Source organism: Procambarus clarkii, chromosome 11 (assembly GCF_040958095.1).
Source record: "Procambarus clarkii isolate CNS0578487 chromosome 11, FALCON_Pclarkii_2.0, whole genome shotgun sequence".
NCBI classification, from domain to species: Eukaryota; Metazoa; Arthropoda; class Malacostraca; order Decapoda; family Cambaridae; genus Procambarus; species Procambarus clarkii.
The window spans coordinates 43,655,524-43,677,053 of record NC_091160.1 but is presented as its reverse complement, the minus strand read 5'-3'; the positions used below and the strand labels follow the sequence as shown (position 1 = coordinate 43,677,053).

Sequence of the window (21,530 nt, the reverse complement as noted above, 5' to 3'; positions counted from 1 at the left end):
TCGAGGAAAATTTTTATTATATGCACAACTTAACTTAAGGTTACAGACATTACTGATACAGTAATATACTATTACTCTAGATCAGGTACAAAATAGCCTTATAAAACTATTTAGTTTAATATAAGTATTTTGATAAATAAATTATATTGCTCTGAGTTCAATTATCAAATGATGATGAACTTGATAACTTTGGACTGCTGCTACTGTCTGAAGAACTACTTGCGGTTTTTTTCATCCTTCTCTCATTATCTGCACGACTTCCGTCGCTCGACTGCTCCATCTCCTCAACACGCTCAGATTTGCTGGAATGTCCACTTTGACCACTCTCACCTGAGACTGATGGTCGCTTGTCATTGCTCTCCGATGTATCTGGCACTTGATTCTTATTGCTTAATTCCCTTTCCTCCTCCTCTTCCTTGAAAACTTCTTCCTGGGCAGCTAGAATCCCAATAGTAATAATAAACAATTTAAAAACCATTAACACTAACATTATTCCCTTTTACTTAATTCCCAAATAGTGAAACAATTCCCACAAATTTAAAGCATATTTCTCCATATTTTTGTTCATAAATGGGTTCTGTACCACAATGGTCTATGTCCTTAGCTCACAGTCGAGGGCTCCAGATTTAGTTCTGCATTCAGGACCAGTAGTTGAGCGTGCTTCATTACACTTGATGCGCCTGTTGACCTAGCAGTAAAATAGGTACCCAAGAGTTAAACTGCTGTGGGTTGCATCCAAGTGAAGGTCTGAGGCCTAGAGAAACTTGGGCCTCCTGTCCCAGACAATGGGAATTAAAATAAATTATTAGGTGTAAATGGACTCTGCTGCTGATACTCAGGTTATAAAGTTCATAAAATAGATTTTCCTGTATTGCTTTGCATAGTATTTGCTTCTTTTTATGTGCAGCCCCTGTACCTACAATTATACCTCTTCTTATGTATTTTGCCTGCATATTATGACTAAAATATTATTATTATGAAACAAAAAGTGGATAATGGTAACATGAAATGTCTTGGCACCTATAATGGTTGGCAGTGTGATTATTGGTTTCCATTGTTTATCGAGGTCTCCTTAGCCAACAACTGACCTTCCCAGTATGTGACCTACCACTGTTGACTCTCGGGTACCTATTTATTGCTAGGTAAACAGAGGCAGTCTCATTCTCCAGGCATAGGACACAAAATCAATAGCTTGAGATCCGAATGCACTAACTGTTGTGTAACTTTTCTAATAGTTTAAGTATTCTAGTTTAAACTTTCTACTAGTTGTCCTAACAACCCAGCCGATTCACATGCTGGGGGCAAGTTGGGGGCCTGGTAGCCTGGTGGATAGCGCGCAGGACTCGTAATTCTGTGGCGCGGGTTCGATTCCCGCACCAGGCAGAAACAAATGGGCAAAATTTCTCTCACCCTGAATGCCCCTGTTACCTAGCAGTAAATAGGTACCTGGGAGTTAGTCAGCTGTCACGGGCTGCTTGCTGGGGTGTGTGTGTGTGTGTGGTGTGGAAAAAAAAAAATAGTAGATAGTAAACAGTTGATTGACAGTTGAGAGGCGGGCCGAAAGAGCAAAGCTCAACCCCCGCAAACACAACTAGGTGAACTAGGTGAACACATATTCTCTCAAGATGTGAAATCCAGATAATACTCCTTGCTCATGGTACTCATGGTACGTACTCGACGATCTGGAAACATATTCCTGGGAAATCCGAGAAATATACTGTACAGTATATATATTTTTTTGCAGGGTTAATTGTGCACAGGCCCTCAACCTCTATATGGGCCATTAACATACGCACTGATCGACAGTACCCATCCTGATGACCTCAGGCACTCTTCCAAAGATCTGATGTATCAGTCCAGAGAGCCAGGGAGAGCCTGATGATCCAGAGCAAGTGCCGATGTGTGTATTTATTTTATATATATATATATGTATATTTATATATATATTTATATATATATATATATATATATATATATATATATATATATATATATATATATATATATATATATATATATATATATATATATATATATATGTCGTACCTAGTAGCCAGAACGCACTTCTCAGCCTACTATGCAAGGCCCGATTTGCCTAATAAGCCAAGTTTTCATGAATTAATTGTTTTTCGGCAACCTAACCTACCTAACCTAACCTAACCTAACTTTTTCGGCTACCTAACCTAACCTAACCTATAAAGATAGGTTAGGTTAGGTTAGGTAGGGTTGGTTAGGTTCGGTCATATATCTACGTTAATTTTAACTGCAATAAAAAAAAATTACCTGATACATAATGAAATGGGTAGCTTTATCATTTCATTAGAAAAAAATTAGGGAAAATATATTAATTCAGGAAAACTTGGCTTATTAGGCAAATCGAGCCTTGCATAGTAGGCTGAGAAGTGCGTTCTGGCTACTAGGTACGACATATATATATATATATATATACAGTATATAATATATATATATATAATACATATATAAATACTTCCTGTCCCAAACAAAATGCATTATTATTTAATCTAACAATAATATTTCTGTAAAAATAAAAAGCATTGATAAAACGACAGGCATCAGATCATACCCAAAATGTGAGCCACGAGCTAAAATGCTATGCATGTTAGTCCCTTTTTATTCATTTTTATTTATATATACTGTATATGTATATACATGAAGTTATAAAAGGTTGTGAAAGTACACACATTTGGTGATTAAATGATGCATTCTTGCAAAGACATTAACATCGTAACATGAAAAGTGTTTTGGGCAAGTTTTAATGCTAACACACAGTTTGCAGTAAATGTTACATTACAGGGAGATATGCAGTAGGTAATCTCAAACATAAAATAAATGTAGTGAAACGTATATATACACCCTTTAATCATGAAAATTTGAACTCGCACAACCCACTGTATCTTCTTGTATATATATAAATAAACAAAAAAGCTACTGTATATCCTTTAATATGAACTCTATAGGATAGTACTCACACTCCATAAATAACTGAAATGAATTAAAATGCTAGAAATTCTCCCTAGACAACTTCATACCAGTAAATGCAGCTGGATATTGGTTAGACAATTTTGTTTTGATTGTTCTAATACGCTTGAAGACATTATCGAGATCCTTCTTCATATCAATCAGGAGAGCGGTGTGCTTCTTGAACTCCTTCTGTGCAAGAGCAAATCTTGCAGCTGACAGAGAATTGCAGTTGCTGAGCATCTCGTTAGTCTTTTCAAACCTCTGTAGCCTAGAATAAAAGAAAGAATAAACATTGTCATAAGTATATAATGATCACATGAATACATGCACAGGTCAACACAGTTCTGTACTGTATTTACAGTATGTCAAAAATGCTGTGAATACTGTAACTAGTGGCTTTATATAATATGTAATTACTTTACTCATTATGTAATTACTTTTAACTTGTCTAATATACTATTATATGAATAAAATAATAATAAAAATAATAATAATAATATTATTATTATTATTGAGAAAATCTCTCTATTAATGTAATATTATTGCAGCATTACAGTACAATCTCGATTCAACGAACTACTATATGGAACCAACCCCAATTCGTTGCGGCGAGACATTCATTACAACCGGAGATGCCTCTAGGATGCATTTCCCACATCCCATGTGTTAACTCAGCAAAACTTTCATTTCAACCCAAAACATAATAGACAATTACCAAATAAACATGTCTGCTAAAAAATGTAACCACATCTAGCACATTTCTCACATCCCCGACCTCAAAACTTATTTTCCAATGGTAGAAGAGCCATACCTAAGTGAAAGAAAATCTTGCTAACCCAAAATTAAAATAAAATTTGGTTTTAAATATCCTCAATAGTTTTCCCAAGGCTCCAACTATTTCTTGTAATGTTGAGTCCATCTATAAAAATAAAAAAACATGATTGAAGCCATATTAATAATGCTACCATTCATACCCCAATTTTACTCACACACTATGGCCTGATTTCACTTAGTGAGATTTTAATTTCAACCTGTCATATGAAAGACAACTATAAAGATTACCTGCCTGTAAAGACACTCAGCAACATCTTTTTTTTTTTTTTTTTTTTTTTTGAGATATATACAAGAGTTGTTACATTCTTGTACAGCCACTAGTACGCGTAGCGTTTCGGGCAAGTCCTAACCTATGGTCCCTGGAATACGATCCCCTGCCGCGAAGAATCGTTCTAGCATACTTCCCACATCCTAGCCTTGAAATCTCATTTTCAAAGGAAAAAAAAAACATATTAGTGAATGAAAACTGCAGCATCTCAAAATTAAAATTAACCATAAAATTTGGGTATGCTCAATAGCTTTGATCTTCAGAACTGTGATATGACGTGCTAAAAGTTATTGGAAAGGAACCAGTTAATTTCTACAAATATCAATGTTTGGATGAAAAGGCTGCTATGTATTTATGTGCGGTATACATATTGGATATATTTACATCTGCATTTTTTTATTTACTTTCTATATTTTATTAAGTTGCAGTAAATACTGTAACACTACATCTGAGTTCAATTTCTGGGCAAGGTGTAATATCTGGGCAAGTTATCTTATACTCTGTACCCGTAGTTGGCTTCACGAGTTATTATACCGTACTCTCCAAAATAGCCATCGGGGACCAGGTTTGTTTGGTGATGGCTGAATGATTCGTAAGGCTGTTGCCTGTAGAAACATGCAGGCCCATATAGCCATTACAATACAGCTGATCCACTACTTTTTTCAGGAACTTGTCCAATCAGATTTTAAAATCTATCTAAACTAATCCAACCTAATGATATAGGCAATGTTAGCAATTGGAAAATGAGTCATATGCAAAACACCCAAAGCCTGCATCCAAGTCTATTAATAATAATAATAATAATAATAATAATAATAATGGTAATGTCTTCTCACAGGCTTAGATCTTGACAAAGTCCTGACCATGACCACCTCCTGACCATATCACCTCTAGAGGTGACATGGTCAGGAGGTCAAGAAGGATAAGAGGGCTGGATCCTGGGTAGCAACTGTGTTAGTCGTTGAGTTGAGATGTACATCTCGTCCTAACCACATGCCCAGACCTTGATAAAACACTCAGAAGACTACGAAGGACTTGGTGTAAATCCTTACATAAAATACACAAATACATAAGCATGGGTTTTATCCAAAATAATAATATGTAATAATAATTTAATTCATAATGTACACACAAAAAAAATTTAAATAATAATACACAGAGAAATCACAGAATCGTGATACAGTATATCGATGAACAAATCTACAGGGACCGTGTTAAGGGTTCGAACGTATGCGCCGGGTGTTCCCAGGCACGCTCTAGTCGACTACTAGAGCACAGAACACCTAACGCATAAGTTCGAACCCTCATCACGGCTCCTGTGTATTAGATTAATAATAATAATGTTTACTTAGGAAAAAGTACACACATACAAAATGAGAAACAAAAATAATGTTGGATGTGTAGGAAGAGCATGTACATACTCTGCCTAAAGCCACTAATACACAGCATTTCAGGCATACAAGATAAAGAGACATTGAATATAAGATGAACTTAATGATGATAACTTTATCATTGTGTTCATTGCTGTCTTCTTTTATGTGCTAGCCATATGCTGTATTGTGCCTGCTAAGTTTTGTTAAACTACCATTCAAGCTGTCATTGCAATCAGTCTGAACTACCTATGTGCTTTAATATACCTACAATTTTTCTCTCATCTTTTATTTTTTTCATGCTATGTAACTGTTATCATTTTTTATAAATTTTGCAAGTATTTACCTACTTATAAGTTTCTTAGATTAAGGACCTGCCCGAAACGCTGCGCGTACTAGTGGCTTTACAAGAATGTAATTACTATGCTATGTATCCTCACAATCCCAATGTACCTTCTTGTATATATATAAATAAATAAATAAATGAAAGGGCAGTCGTAGGTACAGGGGTTACACACGTACTGTCATCACAAAGCCCCCACGACCACGCTCAGCTAAGGCGTATACAACACCCCTCCAGGATAACATTAAATTATAACACGACGTTACCAGTCTATTCGGCCACAGAACAAGACTGGCAAAGACCGAGGCTGATGGCACACGAGGAGTGGCCACTTGCCCGGGTCTGTACCACAATCAATTTTAAACTTGCCCGAAATGCTATGCGTTCTAGTGGCTTTACAACAATGTCAAAATCCTCATCATTACCACTACCGCCCACAAGATGGGTATGGGGTGCATAATAAATGAATTACAATGCACTCTCTTAACCCCCAATGTACCTTCTTGTACATAAATAAATAAATAAATAAATAAATAAACTTACTTAACTAAACCCAATACAGCTCATAGTCTTTAGCATATTAGAACATAGACCGAAATATACATACAGTATATATATATATATATATATATATATATATATATAATAAATAAAATACTCTTTAAATAAACCTAGCCTAATCTAACAAAAATAAAGCAAATTATTTTTTATATATATATACAGTATACAATAAAATTATCTTTTTGGATACTGTTAAAATCATCAATAATATTATGACCACCAATATACGATTCTGTTATCTGAATTTCCCCGTTGTTCACTAACACACCAGCACTCGCCTCGACAGGGACAGGAAGCCGACGGCTTGTCAAATGTCCCCCCCCCCCTTCCCTATCCCTTTGCTTAAGATCACAGCTATAACCGCTATCATGCTCTCTGACCCAGCTATAACCGCTATCATTCTCTCTGACCCAGCTATAACCGCTATCATGCTCTCTGACCCAGCTATAACCGCTATCATTCTCTCTGACCCAGCTATAACCGCTATCATTCTCTCTGACCCAGCTATAACCGCTATCATGCTCTCTGACCCAGCTATAACCGCTATCATTCTCTCTGACCCAGCTATAACCGCTATCATGCTCTCTGACCCAGCTATAACCGCTATCATGCTCTCTGACCCAGCTATAACCGCTATCATGCTCTCTGACCCAGCTATAACCGCTATCATGCTCTCTGACCCAGCTATAACCGCTATCATGCTCTCTGACCCAGCTATAACCGCTATCATTCTCTCTGACCCAGCTATAACCGCTATCATGCTCTCTGACCCAGCTATAACCGCTATCATGCTCTCTGACCCAGCTATAACCGCTATCATGCTCTCTGACCCAGCTATAACCGCTATCATAATAGCTATCACAGTAATAGCTGTGGCTATTACTGTGATCCCAGTAATCCCAGTTACAATCCCAGCTACAATCGCTACGATCCCCCCGAGAGACCATTCCCAATCCCCAGTGAGGAACAGTGCCGCTAAGGCTCCACTAGGCCCGGGGGGCTGGAGAGAGAGAGGCACTGCTGAGGAGGCAGTGATGGCACTCACATCTGCTTCTGGGCCCTGATGATGGCCTCGACGTCTTGCTGGTTGATCTGGCCGGCCAGGCCCTGCACAAACACCTCCGGCGCCGTGTAGTTCTGGAAACAGTCGATGCTGCCCAGGTCACTGTCGGGGGAGGAGGCGGCCATGTTGCTTCACTGACAGCTGCTGGCCTAGGGGGGGAGGGGAGGGGGTGTTTGGCACTGTTGGTGGCCTGGTGGTGACGGCCTGGTGGGGGGGTTGGCACTGGTGGTGACGGCCTGGGGGGGGGTTGGCACTGCTGGTGGCCTGGTGGTGACGGCCTGGGGGGGGGGGTTGGCACTGTTGGTGGCCTGGTGGTGACGGCCTGGGGGGGGGGGTTGGCACTGTTGGTGGCCTGGTGGGGGGTTGGCACTGTTGGTGGCCTGGTGGTGACGGCCTGGTGGGGGGGTTGGCACTGTTGGTGGCCTGGTGGTGACGGCCTGGTGGGGGGGTTGGCACTGTTGGTGGCCTGGTGGTGACGGCCTGGGGGGGGGGTTGGCACTGCTGGTGGCCTGGTGGTGACGGCCTGGGGGGGGGTTGGCACTGTTGGTGGCCTGGTGGTGACGGCCTGGGGGGGGGTTGGCACTGTTGCTGGCCTGGTGGTGACGGCCTGGGGGGAAGGGGGTGTTTGGCACTGTTGCTGACCTGGTGGTGTGACCTGGGGGGGGGGTTGGCACTGCTGGCCTGGTGGTGACGGCCTGGGGGGGGGGGGTTGGCACTGCTGGTGGCCTGGTGGTGACGGCCTGGGGGGTGACAGTCTGGCACTGCTGGCCTGGTGGTCACTACCTGGGGGGTGACAGTCTGGCACTGCTGGCCTGGTGGTCACTACCTGGGGGGTGACAGTCTGGCACTGCTGGCCTGGTGGTCACTACCTGGGGGGTGACAGTCTGGCACTGCTGGCCTGGTGGTCACTAATAATAGTGACGGCTTGTCAAAGATCCCCCCCCCCCCATTTGCCTCTGATAATCTTTTCCAGTTGTATTTTAAAACCCAACATGGTTTTGTGATTTACGGCTTCGGCGGGTAGGCGGTTCCACGGGTTAATAACCCTATGGGTGAAGAAGCATCTGCTGTTCTCAGTCCAACATTGTGGCTTGTTGAGCTTGAACCCGTTGATCCTTGTTCGTGTTACATCTGATCTGAAGAAATAATAATAATAATTATAATAATTTTTATTTAGGTAAAGGTACATACATAAAGAGATTTTACAAAGTTTGTTGGCTTTATAGATAGAGCTAATACATACAATGCCTAAAGCCACTATTACGCAAAGCGTTTCGGGCAGCGAAATTGTCCGGATCAACATCCTCCAACTTGTTCAGTATTTTAAAAGTCTCATTGAGATCTGCCATCTCATGCCTGGTTTGTAGTGTTGTTAGTTCTGTGGCCCTTAACCGTTCCAGGTGCGTGAGATGACTTAGCTCTGGAATGACTTTTGTTGCCCGGTGTTGCACCTTCTTCAGAGCAGTTGTGTTTCTGAGCATGAGGTCTCCATGCTTGGATGCAATAATCTAGGAGGGGTCGCACAAGAGACCTGTACAGTTTAATGAATGCCTTGATACCTGGTTTATGGGGTTCTGGGAGTTCTTCTTGTCTCTTGACGTGTGAGAGTTTGGTCCACCAGGCTGTTGCTTGGAGCGGCCCGCAGGCCCACATACCCACCACAGCCCGGCTGGTGCGCCACTCCTTGGAGGAAACAATTTAGTTTTCTCTTGAAGATGTCCACGGTTGTTCCGGCAATAGTTCTTTTCGTTAAAGGTAAAGGTATGCCCAGGGGCTTTCTCCAGATAGTTCCCTTCCCTTCCCAGGGTTTGGTCACAAGATTACCTTCTTTAGGAAGTAATTTGAATCTTTACTCAATTACAGATGACCTTCTCCCACTTCTTCACAATATAATCTCCCAAAATGTGTTTATGGAAATAATAAAGGCGAAAATATGCTTTTACTAAAGGCGACTTGTTTTTAACGTTTTCTATAAAAATTCGATATTGTAATTTTCTATCATAACTTATGGCTAACTTAGCTAAAAAAATCGAGTAATTTTTACTGCTGCTTATGCTTCTTCCTTATTGATATTACCACTAAACACAATCATTAAAATAATATACAGTATTTGCAAAATTATATGCAAGATAATGGTAGAGAAGTTTCTCATTGTCGAGTTAGCAGAGCTTACTAAGTATAGTAGATAGTAATTTCGGGTGACAGTAACCTTCCACCACTGAACTGATTCATGATAATTTACCTGAGGACCACTAACACTCGAGTGGCCTCGATAAGGACAGGAAGCCGGCGGTTTGTCAAAAGTTTCCCCATTTGTCCTGATGAAAGCAAATCAATTTATAAAGCAAGTCCTCATACCCCAGCTCCTTGTCCTCATATCCCAGCTCCTTGTCCTCATACCCCAGCTCCTTGTCCTCATATCCCAGCTCCTTGTCCTCATACCCCAGCTCCTTGTCCTCATATCCCAGCTCCTTGTCCTCATATCCCAGCTCCTTGTCCTCATACCCCAGCTCCTTGTCCTCATACCCCAGCTCCTTGTCCTCATACCCCAGCTCCTTGTCCTCATACCCCCAGCTCCTTGTCCTCATACCCCAGCTCCTTGTCCTCATATCCCAGCTCCTTGTCCTCATACCCCAGCTCCTTGTCCTCATATCCCAGCTCCTTGTCCTCATACCCCAGCTCCTTGTCCTCATACCCCAGCTCCTTGTCCTCATACCCCCAGCTCCTTGTCCTCATACCCCAGCTCCTTGTCCTCATACCCCTAACTCCTTGTCCTCATACCCCAGCTCCTTGTCCTCATATTCCAGCTCCTTGTCCTCATATTCCAGCTCCTTGTCCTCATATCCCAGATCCTTGTCCTCATATCCCAGTTCCTTGTCCTCATATCCCAGCTCCTTGTCCTCATATCCCAGCTCCTTGTCCTCATATCCCAGCTCCTTGTCCTCATATTCCAGCTCCTTGTCCTCATATCCCAACTCCTTGTCCTCATATCCCAGCTCCTTTTCCTCATATCCCTGCTCCTTGTCCTCATATCCCAGCTCCTTGTCCTCATATCCCAGCTCCTTGTCCTCATATCCCAGCTCCTTGTCCTCATATCCCAGCTCCTTGTCCTCATATCCCAGCTCCTTGTCCTCATATCCCAGCTCCTTGTCCTCATATCCCAGCTCCTTGTCCTCATATCCCAGCTCCTTGTCCTCATATCCCAGCTCCTTGTCCTCATATCCCAGCTCCTTGTCCTCATATCCCAGCTCCTTGTCCTTATATCCCAGCTCCTTGTCCTCATATCCCAGCTCCTTGTCCTCATATCCCAGCTCCTTGTCCTCATATCCCAGCTCCTTGTCCTCATATCCCAACTCCTTGTCCTCATATCCCAGCTCGTTGTCCTCATATCCCAGCTCCTTGTCCTCATATCCCAGCTCCTTGTCCTCATATCCCAGCTCCTTGTCCTCATATCCCAGCTCCTTGTCCTCATATCCCAGCTCCTTGTCCTCATATCCCAGCTCCTTGTCCTCATATCCCAGCTCCTTGTCCTCATACCCCAGCTCCTTGTCCTCATATCCCAGCGCCTTGTCCTCATACCCCAGCTCCTTGTCCTCATATTCCAGCTCCTTGTCCTCATATCCCAGCTCCTTGTCCTCATATCCCAGCTCCTTGTCCTCATACCCCAGCTCCTTGTCCTCATATCCCAGCTCCTTGTCCTCATACCCCAGCTCCTTGTCCTCATACCCCAGCTCCTTGTCCTCATATCCCAGCTCCTTGTCCTCATACCCCAGCTCCTTGTCCTCATATCCCAGCTCCTTGTCCTCATACCCCAGCTCCTTGTCCTCATACCCCAGCTCCTTGTCCTCATATCCCAGCTCCTTGTCCTCATACCCCAGCTCCTTGTCCTCATACCCCAGCTCCTTGTCCTCATACCCCAGCTCCTTGTCCTCATATCCCAGCTCCTTGTCCTCATACCCCAGCTCCTTGTCCTCATATCCCAGCTCCTTGTCCTCATACCCCAGCTCCTTGTCCTCATATCCCAGCTCCTTGTCCTCATATCCCAGCTCCTTGTCCTCATACCCCAGCTCCTTGTCCTCATACCCCAGCTCCTTGTCCTCATATCCCAGCTCCTTGTCCTCATATCCCAGCTCCTTGTCCTTATATCCCAGCTCCTTGTCCTCTAATTGAGTAAATTTAGGAGCTTCCTATTGCACCATATAAAAGGAGAATTGGGAAATTTGCAGGCTTATAAAATGCCTTCAATTGTAAGGTAAATTGTATACATATATATATATATATATATATACATATGCAATCACCCACACAAATACACACATCAATAACCTTTTGTATCACAAGTGATTCAACAAGAGGCTCACAACAGTCACTATACAAGGCACTTTACATCTATGGTGAGTCACACAGTTACTAGTCTTGCTCCACACCCACCCAACTGGGCGGCAGCTTTACAGTCATGTGCTCCACACCCACCCAACTGGGCGGCAGCTTTACAGTCATGTGCTCCACACCCACCCAACTGGGCGGCAGCTTTACAGTCATGTGCTCCACACCCACCCAACTGGGCGGCAGCTTTACAGTCATGTGCTCCACACCCACCCAACTGGGCGGCAGCTTTACAGTCATGTGCTCCACACCCACCCAACTGGGCGGCAGCTTTACAGTCATGTGCTCCACACCCACCCAACTGGGCGGCAGCTTTACAGTCATGTGCTCCACACCCACCCAACTGGGCGGCAGCTTTACAGTCATGTGCTCCACACCCACCCAACTGGGCGGCAGCTTTACAGTCATATGCTCCACACCCAGCCAACTGGGCGGCAGCTTTACAGTCATGTGCTCCACACCCACCCAACTGGGCGGCAGCTTTACAGTCATGTGCTCCACACCCACCCAACTGGGCGGCAGCTTTACAGTCATGTGCTCCACACCCACCCAACTGGGCGGCAGCTTTACAGTCATGTGCTCCACACCCACCCAACTGGGCGGCAGCTTTACAGTCATATGCTCCACACCCACCCAACTGGGCGGCAGCTTTACAGTCATGTGCTGCACACCCACCCAACTGGGCGGCAGCTTTACTGTCATGTGCTGCACACCCACCCAACTGGGCGGCAGCTTTACAGTCATGTGCTCCACACCCACCCAACTGGGCGGCAGCTTTACAGTCATGTGCTCCACACCCACCCAACTGGGCGGCAGCTTTACAGTCATATGCTCCACACCCACCCAACTGGGCGGCAGCTTTACAGTCATGTGCTGCACACCCACCCAACTGGGCGGCAGCTTTACTGTCATGTGCTCCACACCCACCCAACTGGGCGGCAGCTTTACAGTCATGTGCTCCACACCCACCCAACTGGGCGGCAGCTTTACAGTCATGTGCTGCACACCCACCCAACTGGGCGGCAGCTTTACTGTCATGTGCTCCACACCCACCCAACTGGGCGGCAGCTTTACAGTCATGTGCTCCACACCCACCCAACTGGGCGGCAGCTTTACAGTCATGTGCTCCACACCCACCCAACTGGGCGGCAGCTTTACAGTCATATGCTCCACACCCACCCAACTGGGCGGCAGCTTTACAGTCATGTGCTCCACACCCACCCAACTGGGCGGCAGCTTTACAGTCATGTGCTCCACACCCACCCAACTGGGCGGCAGCTTTACAGTCATGTGCTGCACACCCACCCAACTGGGCGGCAGCTTTACAGTCATGTGCTGCACACCCACCCAACTGGGCGGCAGCTTTACTGTCATGTGCTCCACACCCACCCAACTGGGCGGCAGCTTTACAGTCATGTGCATGCATTACCTACAGTAAGCAAATTTTGGATACTTTGCTAAGATTTCGGGCAGCACATCATTATGAATGAAGTACTTACACATTTCTTGGACACCACTGATGGTTACCTTGAGGTTACCTTGAGGTGCTTCCGGGGCTTAACGTCCCCGCGGCCCGGTCGTCGACCAGGCCTCCTGGTTGCTGGACTGGTGTTATCTCTGAATTCAGCGATTTTTTCACATTCCATTATATGCGCATTCCAATGACGCAAAGTATGCGAATAGTTCTGCTGACAGAGTTTACATTTAGTCAAATCTACATCAGCAGATGTTACAAACTCCCAGAGGTACTTGTAGCCGAGCCTAAGCCTAGCAGTGGTAACATCTAGAAGTCTGCTAACCTTACTGGATGACCAATAGACGTGCGGTTCTTCCTGCATAATAGAATGGTGATAGATGGAGTAACTGGTGTGAATTTCACTTTGCATCAAGTCTCCGAAATTTAGTTGATGTTCCTGGGATATTGCTGCCCTCAGGCTGCTCAAAGGCAGTCCAAGTTGGTAATCAATTCCCTCTTTACGAGCAAAAGTCTTGGCCAACTCATCAGTTCTATCATGCATTCGGAGACCAATATGTGAAGGAATCCACAGGAGACAAACTCTGACTCCATCATTGATTATTTCATTATATCTGTGTCTAGCTTCAGAGATAAGCACGTCACAGTTATGCCTTGGGGAGCTGAGGGCAGTCAAGGATGACAAGGAGTCACAATTAGCGAGTTAACTTCGGATTCATATATACGCGCTCTAGTGCAAGGATTATGGCAACCAATTCTGTTTGAAGAGTGGAGGCCCAGTTACTTAGACGCGCTCCACACTCATGGGAGAAGGAACCATCTCTCCCTGTCACAACAACTGCACTTCCAGCTGCACCATGGGACTGATGCAAGGATCCATCAGTGTAAATAATCTGGGAAAGGGAGCGCTCTCTGACTAAAGCATCAATATGGCTTAAGGCATTGTACTTTGCTTCTTGTCGAAGCAAGGCTTGTTCTTTAATCAGCTTCTTGGGTGGGAAATGGAAGGACAGTAATTTGGAAAGGAGTGATCTCCCATGGGGCAGGAAAGTGTTGTTGTTGTCTCTCTTGGTAGAGGTGATGAATATTATACATTCTGAGCACAGTGGCAGTTTTGGTAATCCATTTGGAGGGATGCTGACCTTCAAGGAAGAAGGCTTGGAGGGCTTCAGTGCAGGGGTTAGGGTGGGTTAGCCACCCATCTTGATACCAATTAAAGCATTAATTTCAGTGATACGATCACTTACACATGAAATATTCAGTTCCTTCCTCATGTTTAGTAATTTAGTTGTACGGGGGCATCCGAGGATAATCATCATGGCTTCGTTTTGCATCTTTCCAGCCCTCCAAGCATTCTCTCAGGCACTAGGGCAAGCATGTGTGCAGCATAATCAATTAGAGACCTAATATATGAGAGATACATCATTTTGTCAATTCTCACATTTGCACCATAGCTTGGATGGTAGCCTGCCACAGCCTTGAGAGCACGAAGCCTCTCTCTACATTGGCGACCCAGTCTGGCTACAACATTGCGGTACAGTGGAACTTCAAGACCAAGGTATTTGTATCTAGTTACATAGTCGAGCAGAGAGCTATCATGCAGCTGCATTTTGCGAATGACCCCACCCGTCTGGGTGGATGTCAGTTCAGGATCTTTGTTTTCTTTGTCGAAGCAAGGGTTGTTCTTTAATCAGCTTCTTGGGTGGGAAAGGGGGACAGTAATTTAGAAAGGGGTGATCTCCCATGGGGCAGGAAAGTGCCCCCCCCCCAAAAAAAAAAAATTGTTTTTAGAAAAGAGTAGAGTAGAAAGTTTTCTCAGTAGAGAAAACTCACTGAGACATTTTCAGGTGCTTACATTATATGCACCTAGATTGAACCAAGAGAGGGTTCTGAGAGTTCTTCTACTCCTAAAGTTTAGAATAATACCAATCAGTATAAAACATTGCAACATGTAAGCACTTAAAATGTATACCATTTTATACAGCCTTGATTTCTCAAATTGTTTTCATATTTTTTTCATTTTATCAAATTATACTCTTGATTTTCGCAACATATAAAATCCTAACCTAACCAGAAATGGATGAACCCATGCAACTAAACTAACCTAACGAGCCGGTGCGTTGAAAACATTAACTTTTTCTGAGTCGCTGCTTTTCATATATGATACTTTAGTTACCGTATCATATTAGTCGGGAGGATGGGTTGGCTTATTTCATTATCAACTGTTCTTTAAGCATTGTAATAATAAAATGACAAGTAAAACAATAATTATATTTTTCTAAATATATTTGTAGTTTTTATAAATATTTACAGATTTTACATTCTCAACCTGAGTAAGGATATAAAAGAAAACAGCTGATACACTGTTCACACTGACTACAATAGTTCCCGTCATTACTGAATGAACGTCTCCTTCTCGCTGGTTGCGTCCACAACTTAAAGATGATCTGAGGCTCTAAAAACACTTCATTCTGAGGGACCCTTTAGGCTCAGTGGCAGCCACATGGCTGTGTTAAAATCTTTAAAGTCTTGCTAGAGTCTGAGTTCATCAGGTTTCAGGAACGCTACCTCTGTTTCCTTGACTGTTTGGCACAGCTTTTGCTGTTTGGGCCTAATGATTATTTAGTATTATCCTGGGGCCTAATGGATTTAGATAGTAAGGTGAAAAATCAAATATGTATGAATTTAACCAAGCCAAAAGGGATAAAGTGCAAACTATTTTTTTTTCCCCCACATGCTGTATCATTTCAATAAAGAATGTAGCACATTTATTGTGATATTCTATGCTGTATTTTTGGTACAACATGGATAAAACCCATACAGACATTGACTATCACCATAATAGCCAACTGATCCCTGGGCTTTAGAACGATAGGAGACAAGAGGTGAAATGAGGTAATGAGAGTGCAATTACTATTATTTGGTTGATTCTGATTGGTTTTGACTGGACCATACCTGGGATATAGGAAGAACTTCCCAGGGAACCCGTACATGCAGAACTTGACTCAACAAATAACACAAATTAAAACTGAAATAAGTAGTTCAGTTCCCTGCTCAGCCAAACATAACCTATGACACTGACTTTTCTAATACATTATAACATCAGAAAAGTACACATGAAAATATATCTTGTTAAGTTTGATTTACAAAAATATATACAGTGTTTTCTTTTCAGTAATGGTAAAAATTTGATGATATGTTCTGCATATATTGCCCTGGTCACCTACAGTAAGGTTATGACTGACTCAAGAAATGCTATCCTAGGGTGCATCACGGTGGAACAAATCAAAAGATTGATGAAACACTCGTACAGATTCCCTTACTTCCAAAATATTCTAATATAAAGTACAACTATTGAAAAGTAAGCTTTCCTCCTGAACTGTGAGAGTATTCTTATATTAAACCCCCTAGGAACATGGGCATATTAGAAGATCCAACAGTCATTCAGGTCAAAGAATGTTCCACTCATCTTCTGCTTGTTCTCAACACATCTGTACCTTATTAACAGAGGTAAGTGCAGGAAGGACTTATATGTGACATCTCACAGGAGGAACAGGAATTAGGGTTGAGACTTTGGCTGTAATTCAGGAACCGTTCATCATGATTGGTTATACAGTACTTGGCCCTGTTCTAATGACCGTATACAATTTATATATATATATATATATATATATATATATATATATATATATATATATATATATATATATATTATATATATATATATATATATATATATATATATATATATATATATATATATATATATATATATATATATATATATAATAAATATACAGGGTAGTCCAAAAGTTTCCATTCATACACAGAATTAACATCTTTTATCAAAATGTAACTTTATTATTCACAGAATATGCACTACATGGTTCCCATTACTTTCAAACTTTCAAAGCACATGCAGATGTGACTTCCCACCCACGATGAACGCACATTACCACATTTGGTGTTATGTGAGGAATTGCATTTTGAATGCGTTTAGGCAATTCGTGTTTTGTATCTTTTCCTCATACATCATGGCATTAAAACAAAACATAATTCAATAGGTACGTATAGCATATTATTTATATGCTAAGTGTTTAAAAGTTAATTTTTCATATGGAGACTTTGGACTACCCTACATACATACATACATATATATACACACATATATATATATATATATATATATATATATATATATATATATATATATATATCTATATATATATATATATATATATATATATATATATATATATATATATATATATATATATATATATATATATATATATATATATATATATATATATCTTAGTAGACTGTAGATCTTTGCTGACTATGAAACAAGGAAAAAAATACGTCTTTGGAAACAAAAAACATAGTAAAAGGTTACAATTTACAATTAGTTAAATATAAAAATACAATAATGAATATAACTGATTAGTAATAATTTCACTGCAGTTCAATACTTTTACAGTGTCTCTCCCTCATATCCTGGGCCAACCTTGATAATGTTGCACAAATGAGTTAGTTTTTGTATAAAAGAAAACTGAAAAATCTCAATTTTGCATTATAAAAAATTTGTCTCATTCTTCGAGCCTATAAAAAATCAAAGATACAATGAAAGTATAACATTTACGAATGAGAAGGAAAACAATAGGCTATAATTAAAACAAAAGTCTCCACTACATTAGCAAGGCAATGACTTTGCTTTGCTGTAATATTTTCTTGTACTTTACCACCCATGCATATTTTAGTAGATTAGTTTATCATGTACTGTAAAAGTGACTACAAGCAATACCTAAGTGTTTCGTGACCAAAAATATTTAAACAGTACAACACTTAGACAAATGTGTCATACTGTTTATTAAGCGTAGAAAATGTAAACAGCACTAGACCCTAAAAGGAGAACCATGCCTTTGGGAAGAGATTGGCATTGATGAAGTACTCAAATTGGGGGGGGGATAACTATAATAGTTTCCCACGACTTAATGAGTAGTAATTAGATGTACTGAATATAAGAGGGAATTAATTAAATATCAATTACTACTGACACCTAATGCAAGAAGTACTGTATTATGTTGAAGGTGTGTTTTACAGCGGGCATAATGATTACCATCAAGACAGTTAGATTTCTAAACAAAATTAGTGGTCCTGATAGAAATTATGTGCTGCACTGATACAGAAGCAGATCAAGATTTTACAATGAGAATGTTCTTTCTTAATACCCGTGAGCAAAGAACGATGTGCACTTGGGTACAGTGCGGCACAACGATCACTGTTTCCGCAAACTGTGAAGTAGATCAGCAAGCACTGCACACTAACACCTCATTACTATAACAATAATGTGTGGATACACTATATATGTATGAATAAGAATTTATAGTGTATACTGTATACTGCATACAGTATATGTAATGTATACAGAATGTATACAAATTCCAGACTTATAACAGCATTACTCTATTTCAGCGTTTCTCGACCAGAGTTCCACGGAACCCTGGTTGAGAAACCGGGTTTAACTCAGGTTTGTGAAGTAGTGATGAGCTAAGTGCCAATGAGCGTGCCAAGATCAGTACATTGGTACCAGTACTAACCAATAAGAATGTCCTTGTGCATGTTTTTGAGGAGACCTGATACACAAGTTCAGTCCCATCATATTATCTCTTTGTGACCAAATTTATACAGTATTTTGGCAAAATCATTGCATGCCATTTAAATACTGAATGACAAAGCTAAATAGTCCATTTTGCCTGAGTCTGGAATTGAAATAAGACATTTATATATGTGTGCATGTACTATATGTATACACAGTAATGCCTATTTATCTGAAGTTGGATATTAAATGTTGGATTATCTGAAAAGATACTATTCTTATCTGACAAAATGCTAGCTTGGAGCTGAACTATATAGAATAGGTATCCAGATAAACAAAATGAAATGCTAAACAGGAATTGCCATGAAGAATACTGTAGTACAAAATCTAGATTTATTTATAATTTAAATTTTAGATGTAATTTTTGGTATTTGAACAGGAATATGTGCAAATACCTGGTACATGTTCAATAATTTGCACTAAACATTTGTACTAAAAATAATGAAAACTAAAATATTTAGATTATCTGAATATAACAAAAAATAGTGGCATCTGAGCCATATAATTCAGATAAATGAGAGGTCACTACTGTGTGTGTGTGTGTGTGTGTGTGTGTGTGTGTGTGTGTGTGTGTGTGTGTCTGTATGTTGTCTGTGTCTGTCTGTCAATGTGTCTGTGTCACACACAAAGTATATTTACCCGAATATATATATTATTCGCCCCTGTTAAATTTCCAGAACAACTATCGTGTTTACACATGAATACAAAAAATTAGGAAAAATCAACTACGTCATGTTCTTCTATTATGGAAACACATCTTAGAAGCATAATCAAGCTAGTTTAAAATTCTTCATATTACTCCAGAGATAAAAAGCAAACATGCATTAAATAAGTTTAAATAAATCATTTTAAATAAAAAAAAATATAGCTAAGCACATCTTGCCCACATAATTGAGTCGCCATGTTGGTTTGTTCAGGGTTCCGAACCTGTAGGCAAGCGAGTTTCAGTACTGAGAATAATTAAGGAAAGCTTTTGAAATAAAAATAGAAACAGGTAAAACGCTACTAAAATCCATCCAAAAATTAGGATGAGAATAAATAGTTTAAGTTTGATTAAAAAAGTTTTTTCAGGTAATGATAGAAAAGGTATATCAAGAGTAACTCGTCTGTCTTATAAGCGAAGATATGTATATACCTTGGCAACACTTGTGTAGTATGAAGCAGAGATATCTATATACATGGGCAACACTGTATTATGAAGCAAAAATATGTATATACCTTGGCAATACTGTGTATTATGAAGTGAAGATATGTATATACCTTGGCAACACTGTATTATGAAGCGAGATATGTATATCTCTTGACAACACTAGTGTATTATGAAGCAAAGGTATCTATATACCTTGGCAACACTGTGTATTATGAAACTGGATATAAGAGAATAATGTATTGTGTATAATGATGAGATGAATGAAGAGCATGAGAACAGTGCCAGTGATGAAGCTAAGGGGTGGCCAAATATCTAGGCTTGGACAACATGACAAGATATGTATCAGAAAGCTTGGTAAGGAAATGCACTCTAAGCATGAAAAATGCATACTAACAGTTTGACACTGATTAAGAACAACATACATGGGAAATTTCTATAATGGGCACACTAATGCAATGCAATGAAAGCCTTATTGACCACTTGTAAACCTTTGTCTATTTCAGTTTACCACATGAATATTTAATGCCTTACACAGAGATGTCAAAAAGGCTGGGTTTCAACAAATAAAAAGAGTGAAAATAATATCGAGTTCCACGTGTGGTTCAATAAATCATTGGATCTAACACTCTTACCCTACCTACTCTTGTCATCCGAACTTAATCGTAAGTGTCGACTCTAATGTTATATCACATCCAAATTTATCTTAATAAGTAGTCTTACAGTTCATGTACATATTTTTTGCATTTTATATGTTCGTATTAGTAGAAAATGAATCACAGTTTTGGTGCCTATCATGCATAGGACGCAAGAGGCTATACAAGATTTGTTATAGCTTCAGTTTCCATGGTGCTGGCAGGTAACTGCTGGACTGTCTGGCTTGTGGGACATGATTCATCAAGCATTTATGTAACCACTTATGAAACCTGTACATCTTTTATTAACATTGCTACCTTGTTTACATTTATTAAAGAGTTTATGAGCTCTGAAGCATTACGAGGTTGTTTATAACATAACCTTGGGCTCTGGAATTTCCAAGCTCCTATACACTGGTTAATAAATGTAAACAAAGCCGCCACGATCGAGAAAAGATGTTTAAATTTCGTACATGGTTGCATAAACGCTTGATAAATCCTGGCCCTGCGGACATCCATCCACTAAGAGATGCTCCAGCTCATGGAAAATGTCCCACAGCAGAAGGCTTCTTGGTCCCATCTGCAGGAAGCCCGCGAACTTGCCATGTTCCAGTTAGGAGACAGGTAGTCTCTAAACATACCCGACACTTGCTGACCAAAATTGCTTTCTTTTTTCTGCCGGACTCCTGGAAAGACAAACCAGTTGCTTGATGCTAGCTACTGGATGTCACATTCAATGTCCAAGGGATCTGAGAGGAAGGTTTAAACTACTGATGAACCTCAGCTGTTTAAACCAATCAGACCCTCA

At 40.8% G+C, this 21,530-nt stretch overlaps 1 protein-coding gene across 1 annotated transcript; it reads right to left on the bottom strand.

The window, feature by feature from the left end:
• Nucleotides 1–7,572, bottom strand: LOC123758432 (kxDL motif-containing protein CG10681). Its single transcript, XM_045742846.2, has 3 exons — nt 7,404–7,572; nt 3,051–3,250; nt 1–438 (listed from the first exon to the last, which is right to left on the bottom strand). The coding sequence occupies exons 1-3, from the start codon at nt 7,544–7,546 to the stop codon at nt 158–160; spliced, it is 624 nt and encodes a 207-aa protein (XP_045598802.1). The 5' UTR covers nt 7,547–7,572; the 3' UTR covers nt 1–157.
• Nucleotides 7,573–21,530: the final 13,958 nt, after the last annotated feature.

Coding starts and splice junctions, on each gene's coding strand:
- LOC123758432 (XM_045742846.2), bottom strand. CDS start 7,546: ATGGCCGCCTCCTCCCCCGACAGTGACCTGGGCAGCATCGACTGTTTC. Junction 3,251..7,403: donor ATCAGGGCCCAGAAGCAGAT/GTGAGTGCCATC, acceptor CTTTTATTCTAG/GCTACAGAGGTTTGAAAAGA. Junction 439..3,050: donor ATATCCAGCTGCATTTACTG/GTATGAAGTTGT, acceptor TTGGGATTCTAG/CTGCCCAGGAAGAAGTTTTC.